At 41.1% G+C, this 10,276-nt stretch overlaps 1 protein-coding gene across 2 annotated transcripts; it reads right to left on the minus strand.

Annotated features, from left to right (window-relative positions):
* Window positions 1-754: 754 nt before the first annotated feature.
* Window positions 755-3,423, minus strand: LOC144542951 (uncharacterized). Of its 2 annotated transcripts, none has more exons than XM_078290590.1 (2): window positions 3,060-3,423; window positions 755-2,355 (listed from the first exon to the last, which is right to left on the minus strand). In XM_078290590.1, exon 2 carries the CDS (start codon window positions 2,329-2,331, stop codon window positions 1,927-1,929), a length of 405 nt encoding a protein of 134 aa, XP_078146716.1. In that variant the 5' UTR covers window positions 2,332-2,355; window positions 3,060-3,423; the 3' UTR covers window positions 755-1,926. The 2 variants fall into 2 exon arrangements, with proteins under 2 accessions (XP_078146716.1, XP_078146715.1); XM_078290589.1 differs by having other exon boundaries at window positions 3,054-3,423.
* Between the last annotated feature and the right edge of the window lie 6,853 nt (window positions 3,424-10,276).

Consider the following 10,276-nt stretch of genomic DNA (forward strand, 5'->3'; position numbering starts at 1 on the left):
CTATAACTGTGCCCAGCACCTGAAGGTCTTACTCAGTGGAAGTTGTCTATTCTATTCTATTCTATTCTATTCTATTCTATTCTATTCTATTCTATTCTTCACCAGTATGGTAAGCGCATCTTCGCCCCCCTGTGTTGAAAATATGCCATTACAAGTCCTCCTCTCACCCAAATGTGTGAGTTCAATATAAAAGAATAAAACATCTACAGGTCATCAGCCTCTGCGCAACACGTAGTCTAGTGTGTATGTGTTTCATTGCATGACTAATCTTAATACACTATACTTGCTGCATCACATTTGATTTGAAGTTTTAAGAGCTGTTGTAAATGAATTTCTTGCAATTATAATGTTTGCATCAGTCATTAACCTGTTACATAAAGAGCAAATACAGTGAACACACACACACACACACACACACACACACACACACACACACACACACACACACACATACGCACACACACACACACCCATCAAACCTCAACAGCGACAAAGGAATGCAGTGACACAGGGATGCTCCTCCCTTTAAATGACAGTCAGAACAGCATAACTCAGGCCTGGGTTTGACAGTGCAGAGGTTGTATAAATGGCACTAATTTGTTGTAATTGCTTTTCTCAAACAATGTGACAATCATGCACTAGGCCTATGTGTTTCTCCTTGCCCAGTCCAGGTTGGGGCCTCCATGTTATTGCACTGGAAGAAACATTAGATTAGACAAGGCTACACATGCACATACACACACAAACACTCAAATGTGGCATTTGTAGTATTTATTTATCTATCATGTTTTGCCTTCATTAAAGTATTCACAGATGATCCAAAATATAGCAGTGTCATGTACTACAAAGCAAACCACATCAGTGGCTGGATCCATACTTCCTTAGCTACTTGGCCACATCTCTCTTGACTCAATGTCCAGTTGAATATTACAACATTCAGTTCAATGTCAGTAGCTTTGTTTAGGAGGTCACGTTGTAATACATGCCTGTATATCATCCTTCATTAATGGCATATATGGTGCCATGTAGGCATTTAGCTAGCAAGAATTCACTCCTTCTCATCCTTAGTAAACGTGTGCATGTGACTAAAAGCTCAAAGCTTTCTGTAATTTCCCCCACTGACTGATTTTTCTACACACAATAATGAAATCATTTACACCTTCATAAGCATCCTTCTAACCCTTTATAATCAACATTTTTTTGTAAAAGTATTGTAAAATAAACATTATATACTCATCCTTCATTATTAAACATATATTAATGTCATTACACAAATAATGTAAACATCTTATGAACAATAACTTCCTGAAGTGTAGCTCACTTTGTCTTGTGAACTGACAGAAAATGGCATCCTAGGATTAGTTGATAGTTGTTCTCTCATGAGAAGGCTGTTAGGTCAGTAAATCAGTTGTCCAATGATGATGACACTGTCCATGACCGAAACAGAGGCACTGTGGGACATAAACTACATGTTGGGCTCTGAGGTGCTGACTGCATTCCTATCTCTAGTTCTGAGCTTTAATTATGGGATATTGTTTGCCCAATGGTTCAGTAACCATTACCATCATGTAGAACAAAAATCTAATTCATTATCAAGTCACTTCAAATTTGTTACTGTGGCCCTCTTGCACAAGTCCATGCAACGTGCAAAACAGCTGCATATGGGTGTCCAAATGTCCTAAAGATACTTCTTGTGTTATTTAATCATCTGTCAGATGACCTTCTTCATACAATTTTAGGCTATTAAGTTAGAATGGTGTTTGCTGTCTTCATCATCACCATCATAACCAACATAGACCTTTGTGTATGCCTAGGCTGTATGAAGCAGTCTTCATATATTAAACTCTCACTCTTCAAGCATTATCATAAAGCAGTCTTTGATCTTCATCATCATCTTCCATCACCTCCTCGTCCTCCTCCTCCCCGTCACCGTAGGTCCTCTTTCCCGGATGTCACCTTGTCTGTCTCTTTCTCCTCTATAGGAAGGCTAGAGCGCACCCTGCGCTTCTCCTTGAAGCGACCTGAGCGTGACACCCTCATGTTTCTGCGACATGTCTGCTCATTGAAGACCGACTCCAGGTGGGAGTCATCGTAGGTGTCGTCGCTGACGAGACTGGTGTTCTTGCTGGACTCGGACTGTCCCGGTTGGGTCTGAGACAGGGACTGGTCGCTGGGAGTCTTGGAGGCGGCGACGGGGTCTTTTGGCTTTTCGGGCTGTGGTGCAAAAGGGTCAAAGTCAGGGTCAAGAGTCTGGGACACGCCAGTGTCCTTGGAACCTCCGCTCTTCCTCTTCCCCAGAAATGCCCTCCACCATGGGGTCCTCTCCGCCATCTTTCACTGGGGAGGGAACTGGAGCTAAAACAACAACAAAGGTCATCATTAATTCAGCTGTGGTTAAGATGTTCTCGTCATCAATATCACTGTTACTGGTGTCATTTCCTCTGTGAGGCCTGTAATTCAGTCAAAACTTTTTATCTCCTGGCGGAGCATCCTGGTAGCTCAGTGGCCAGGGGCATCTGCCACGTGCTCTGATCTGATCTGGCTCCTGATTTGTATCTCATCTCATCCGCTTTCTCCTGTCTTTCCTGTCACTCTCTCTCTCTAATGTATGGTCAAGCAAAACAGCATACAATTACTCCTCTGAAATCTATTTGTGCACTACTGCTACATCTTGGTTGTAAATACTACCCTGGAACATGCATGATCATTTTCATTCATCCTCCTAGCACTCATCATCCTTCACATCTTCATCCTTATCCTCATCCTCATCATCATCGTCATAATCATCAGCCAACTTTATGTTTGAATAATATACATTTAGGCCTGTTAAAAAGGTAATATGTCAATAAGCCTATTCAGATTGAGATTCACCATTTTGATAACTATTATCCACTGGTAAGGCAACTTCTTTCCCACTAATCCTATGAATAACCAGTGTAACCATGTTTAACTCCTCTGTAAAACTGGTTTAATGAGTCGTGAGAATAGAAGAGCAAACCCAAGCCGTGATTCACGGGTGAACAATGCGCAAAAGCCCCACTCATCACCGGAACACTTACCTGTGTTATCAGCACTGGGGTGCAAAGACACTTAAAACGGCCCAAAGCAACGTGTAAATATCACACTGTAGATTGTGCTGAGGTATATATCCATAGGCCTGTTTAGTGTCTTCTTCAGTGGTGGAGCCCTTGGAACAACTGTGACTGCAATCCCTCAGAAGGTCTGAATAGTATCCATTTTACGCACAGACAGGCGGCTCAGTCGCCTCGCATCTCCTACTTTCAATCAGTTTAATTTCGTTTCTGTTGCTGTTGTCGAATATCTTTACTCTGCTTCAGTAATTCTTTGAGAAATGTACGAATGAATTGACACATTTATAAGGAGCGTCTTTCGTCTACTCAACCTGCAGGTTTCCGCCTCCGAAACTCTCATCTCGAAGCACCTGTCCGCGCTTCTGATTGGATGAAATCTCCGAGTCTCTCACGTGAGCATCGCTCAGGTAAATCTACTACAAAGGTGGGTGGGGCTTGTGGTTGCTTGGCAACATACCCCATGGGAGCGTGCACTTCTTCACCGACAGATTAAAAAAAAAAAAAAAAAAAGAGCCCATTGTATCATTGTAGAACCCAACCCAACCCAACCCAAGGATCAAATTATGTTCAGGCCCAATAGGTTAGGCTACTGGGAATTGGACATTGTCATGCAAAGGAATGGAATGGAATCGTGAGATGTTTATTCAGCTATGTTAATGACAATAATAACCACACTGACTTGGTTTTACTGTCACATTCTACCAAAAACAGGTTGTGCCCAGCAGCATGCAGGTAGGTCTAGCCTACATGGTTTGCAATTAGACCCAGTGCTGAAATTACTAATCATTTGAGAGGAAGAATTCATGAGTCTTCTGAAATGCTTAGGTGTGCAGTTGGAGTTGTTGCAAGTTCACATAACTGGGGGGAAGCAGTCCGGCCTGGCGCCAGTTTCACCTGCTGGGGTGCTTGTCAGATGTGTTCCTTCCGGATGCTTCTGCTTGCCCACATACTGTACATTCAAGTGCACCTAAGGGCCATAGTATCAGTTTATTTTAGTTTGTCTGTCTGTCTGCCTGCCTGCCTGCCTGTCTTTCAGAATGACATCCACACACGCACGCACGCACGCACGCACGCACGCACGCACGCACGCACGCACGCACAAAACCAGCACAGATTCACTTGTCCGTGGCCCAGATGAATCGTGGTTCAATGCATGCTACAGCATCTGCAAGCAAGTCCTCCAGTATATTGCCACATGGATGGCATCCTTTTGGACTTATTTAATGGACACTAGTCTATAAGTGATTATATGAACGTGGTAGATGACATTTGGACACAATTAGAGAATGCATGCCCTTCAAAACAGCAAGACATAGACTTTATATTACAAGTGATGTTACGGTGAGTAGCTTTGAGGTATATTGTGTAAATGAGTGTTTGAGTTTGAGTGAGTGAATTAGTGAATGTGTCATGGTGAATGATTTAGACAGAGAGGAGTTATAAGGGGCTGGTTTGCTATCCCTATATACATGTATGTTATTCATAGAAGAGTAAAATTGAATGAATGAATTAAAATTAATCACAAATGGGACAATCTTTTCCTTTTTTTTAATGTCCTTTATCTTCTATAACAGCCAGGTCGAACGTGTTATTGGATCCTTGTGATAGGGTAATCAAATCTCACAGACATGACGTTAGGCTAAGAAAAAAAGGGGTTTCTCTCGGTAAGCCTTGGGAATGCCTGCCCAAATGGTTTCTGTGTGTGTCGGTGCCAACAAGGAAGATCCATTCCGAAACAGAGAGAGAGAGGGCAGGAAAGACAGAAAGACACAGAAAGAGAAAGAGAGAGAGAGAGAGAGAGATAGAGGAGGGAAAGGAGAAGGAGGGTGGATTCAGGGAATGCCTGAGTGGTTTCCCTCCTCCAGGGGTAGAGTGAGAGTTCGCGTGGCAGCAGGAATGTGTGCCATTTCTCTATCTCTCTCCATCTCTCTCTCTCTCGCTCTCTCTCTCTGCTCCAGTCAGCGGTCTGCATACCTGGGGGACTCCCTCTCCTCCCAGCTCCCACCCCAGTCGAAACTCCGTAGAGTCAACTCCTCACTCCGCCACACACAGCACAGCATGGTGTCCTTTATTGTGTCATCTCCGAACACACACACACACACACACACACACACACACACACACACACACACACACACACACATATAAGCATGAACGCATGTGGATACACTTGTACGCACACAAATGCATAAACAGATGCACTCACATCATTCTTTACAGTTGACCCTCCTCTTCTCTGCCTGACCATTCCTCACCTCTTTTCTCTCCTTTCATAATCACTTAGGAATGATTGGATGCGACCCTTTCTGGTCTAAACGGTATCACGCTTCTCATATTTATGGGATATTATCCTATTATCCTATTCTGTGTCACCTCTGAGCCTCCCTCTGCCTCTCCTTCTCCCTGTCCTATATTTCCCAATCTGCTTTCCACTCTATAAACCACAGATAGTCTCAGGCAGTCTCACTGAGAGTTGATCATTAACCAGACTAGAAAAAAAGAATCAGAAATCTGAGATTTGCAGATAGTCATGCTATAAACATTCATGTTAGTCCCTCCACCCTTGAGCACGTCTTCCATTGAAGCATGTTCCAGTTTTGACTGAAGGGTTTCCCCAGGTGAAATCTAAACTGTTGAGCCAGAGAGTTATGTGGAGAATGTGTGTAGAAAGCTAAGGAATATTGCAGAGAGATACTGAAACAGTGACTGGAGTTGCATATATGCCCCTCCACCTCTATCTGTTTCTGTCTTGGCACTGGTTGACATTATGCCATTACAAACCACATGACTAAACACTGTATCCTAACAACCACACACAATCATAAGGGATGGACATCAGCCATGTGCAGAGATGGAGAGTTACTCAACCCGTGATCAGTTACATTAAAATACTGATTACCTGCTCTGAATTGTTGTAATCAATAACAAAATATTGGACTGTCAAACTCTGATTAGTCTGATTAATCTGATTAGTGTCAATTACCTTGTGATTCCTTTTCATCCAAAATACATTTAAGATTAAGTAAATCAATTTAAAATGTACTGTCTGTAATTTGAATGCCATTACTATCAGCATATACTATCACTATCAGTTGTGTAAAAACATATAGAATGCTTTTGGTGTCTATAATCTCATAATCAAATTGCTTTTTTCCCTTCAAACCTCAATCAAACAAGGCCTTGTCACCAATCTTGTTAAATGTAATATATTGCCAACTCTACTATGTCACAGGTTGAGACAAAATTGCAAGCAGACACAAACTGAGCAACCACAAAGTGACTCATTCAACTATGCATAAATGTTGATGGTGACTGACATGCATGCAGTTCAAAACGCCTGTATATGTTAGTGTGTCCACGCTTGTGTTTTGGTGTGTGATGATGGAAACGTGTTGGCATCACGCATGTGCCATGTGCGTATGAGCCCAGTAAGTCATTGTGAAATGATAAACCTGAAAAGCTCTCTTTGTCTTTCTACAGCATTGAACAACAGGTTGAACCAAGGTGTGCTAGCCATGGGAAAGAGAGCAGGGAGGCAGCCAGTTGGACTGGTAGAGTCAGCTAGCAAAAGCTTCTCAGAGGAAGTCAGCGGGCTACTGTATCTAAGGACAATGACGACACACACACAGACACACACACACGCACGGTTTTCGGTCCTTCTCAGACAACACAAGCCTTTCAGGCCCCCGAACACTTGGGCCCTCACAGACAAACAAACATGTGCCCTTTAGCTCACTATTGAGGTTTTTATGGGTCAGAAAAAAATAGAAGAACAAGGGATTATATTAAAAAACAACAAATAAACTGTAGTGTCCTGCAGTGCGTTTGGGTGGAGCAGGCCTATAGTTCTGCTCTTGTGAATGGAATGAGTTTCGATGTGTGGCATTGTGCAGTCGTGTTTGATTTGAGGACTGTATTGTTTGGCTGGTTTTCCTGTGCGCTTGCGCGGTTATTAAACAGCGAGCACAGCAAGGCCCTTCAGGTGAAACTCAGTGTGATTTTCTATCAACGCTGCAGACTCTCGAGCTGAAATACTCTGGAATGCAGAGATGACGTGGAGAGGAATCCAAAAGAAACTCACCGTTTTCTTCCTTTTGTCTTCCGTGTCTTTTGAGTGATCATTTTAAAACAGAGACAAATAGACTTAACAACACAGAAAAAAAGATGCAGCCATGCATACACACAGACACACACATTTGGTTTATTATACTTATGAGGACCTTCCATTGACTACATAGCCCTAACCTTAATCTTAACCCTCACAACACTAACCTAGGCCAATCGTAATCGTAATCCTAACCCTAACCTTAACCATAAACCCAAGTCTTAACCCTAAACAAAGTCTTTGTAGAGAATATTAAATGAACATTTGAGGATAGAAGTCCAGCCTCCAACCGAGTGCTTCTCTCTGACCATATTTATGGACACCCCATACATTAACACATCTCAATGCTGGGCAATATTGGAAGCACTAGTCCAAAACAAACCACTTGGGGGCGCTGTTGCTGTTGTTTTTGACACTGCCTTTGTGTTGGTGATAATAGAGAGGCCTGACTGTTTTCATTTTGTGAGTGACATCTTAAATTCATGAACAAATCAAAGTAAACCAAATTATTCACACCAAAGCCAGCTTTGACGGAAGCAAAAAAGACCCTGAATTTTAACAAACTTTCTGGAATGTTTGCTGTGAAAACAAGCAAACAAACACATGGGAGCGATGATGTGACTGGTAGGCTAATAGATTGTTTCTGATTATGTTTGTGTCTTCTCAAAACTAGGCCTACTCATTACAAAATGCACAAGCACAAAATTATAAAATGTACAAGCTCTAGTGCTAGATAATACTTTTGGCTTGTTCATAATTTGGTCAAAATAAACCTTACATGTTTTTAATGGAACATACAGTATCTGCACCAGTAGATCTTGCTGCTTTTCCATTAACACCTGCACACTGAGCGCAGACTCTGACCTGCCGTGTTGAGATAACATTTGTGGGAGTGAGAGCTCTTTGTTTTTTCTACTCTCTGGTGGAAGTAGTATTGGCTTCAGGCAGCGTCTTGGGAAAAACAGCAGAGGCTGTATTCGTTATTTAGTCCTATATCAGTCGTAGACACGAAGCAAATGAACTGTGGCAGAGGTCTTGTTACCACTGAAAGTGATCATGTCCTCCCGTAATTCAACTCATGACCACTAGATGGAGCCAAATATATACTATACCGGTATATATACTAATTTCTTGGACGGTATCTCCTGTTATTTACCTCTGCCAAGGATGTTTAATCCCTGTCTGTCTGTCTGTCTGTCTGTCTGTCTGTCTGTCTGTCTGTCAGCAGGATATCTTAAAGAAATATGGACAGATTTTCATGGAATTTGGTGGACAGATATGCCTTGCACCAAGGATCAACTGATTAGATTTTGGTAATCCAGATCTGGGATCTATGAAACTAAGTGAGATACTTGAACTGTTATTTTATTTGTATAAAAATATACCTGATGGGATTCTAAATATGATACATTTTCCATGCCTGTTATTACTTCATAACTATAGAGTATACAATATATTCTTGAAGTTTCTTTTTGTAATTAGTTAGGTGAATTTTAATGTTTAGTGTATTGGTTTGTGATCATCTATTTGTTTTTAATTGCATTACTTCTATAACAATGACATCTACCATGTTTAATAGGTTTAGTATTTTGGACCCTCCTATTATACCTGTGATTGTCTCTTCAGCCAATTAGGTTTAGACAGATGGTTATCACTTAACTTAAGTAGACCTGTTTGTTTGCTGGGTGTGACATCCTGATGAAGACCTTTGCAGCTGCAGCGCGCAGGTCACAAGCTATTTTAATGCTTTAGCCCAACTTAATAAAGGCTTTTTTAATAACCAAATCCACTTGAGTGCCTTGGACCTCCTTTTTTACCATTGAAGACTCTGATCCCTGTTACCAAAGAGCACCAGTGGAAGGTACTAGAGACACCCAAGCAGCGCTCCTTTTCTTCTTTTGTTAACCTTTGGCATCATCCACTATCTTCTCAGTCTCTCCCTCTGTCATCATAAGAGAAAATAATTGCCTACAGCGCAACTTTTCTCAGTGAGCTTTGACTAGAGCTGTCTTCTCTCCACAGAAATGTGTTGTGAGTTATGGTAACATGACTTATGATTTTAGTTTCAAGATTTTATTGTGTTTGTCACACACACACTGCTGCTTTGATTTTTAATAACCTTGGGTAAATGTCTAGAATGTACTTTGAGAACCAGTTTGTGCTACTTTGTGGTGTATCTTAGGAAGGGTTTGATTCAGTATTATACCACAGTCATCATGCTATATGGATAAGGAACTACCACTTCTATCCCAGAAACTGATCACCAAGATGGATGAGTGCATCTAAGGTCCTAAACTTCACCACGTAGCTGCAAATAGTCAAGTTGAGAGATGAAAGTTATTCATGTTATTCTCCATACTGAGCAACCTGACCAAAGAAGTCAAGTCATATTGGAGTAGTCTTTTGGTTAAGGTAGTTCATGCATAAACCTCTATCTGCAAACAAGCAACAGGATCCTGCATGGTAGAAATCCTTTGTGTTGAAGTCATGTCTGGACTGATGCCAAATGATTAGTTATTTCATGCCAACACAGCTCAGAGGCAGCAAGGCAGAGCAAAGAAGCAGGATCAGCGATTTCCCAAGTGGATAAATGTGTTAAGATACAAAATATATGTAAGATATATGAAATGGACTTCTCTGGATGGACAGTAATATGTAATCTATTTGTCTGATATGCTTGTTCCATATGAGCCAAATAGAGGTGTTAGACCATCTGGTTCTGGTCATTCAACCATTCTAACCCTAACCCAACATGGCAGGAGAGGCAGAAATGCTGAAACTAGATGAAGGTGTTCAACTGCGTTCAACTTTATGTCGCCTTCTGATGTTTTTTAAATCATGTTTGCAAAGCACTTTGGGTTGCATCATTAGAAATGTGACTATAAATAAGTGTTCTAATTTTATAACACTTCCAGGTTTACAGTAAGTTCTCTAAATAGAGTAATATTGCGTTCCTCTTTCATTTGATATATATATATATATATATATATATATATATATATATATATAATATAGAATATTTATACTGTATATATTACAAGTTGTCTAATACACCAAGAAAATACAAGTGTAAAAATCA

Source organism: Centroberyx gerrardi, chromosome 19, assembly GCF_048128805.1.
Source record: "Centroberyx gerrardi isolate f3 chromosome 19, fCenGer3.hap1.cur.20231027, whole genome shotgun sequence".
NCBI lineage: Eukaryota > Metazoa > Chordata > Actinopteri > Beryciformes > Berycidae > Centroberyx > Centroberyx gerrardi.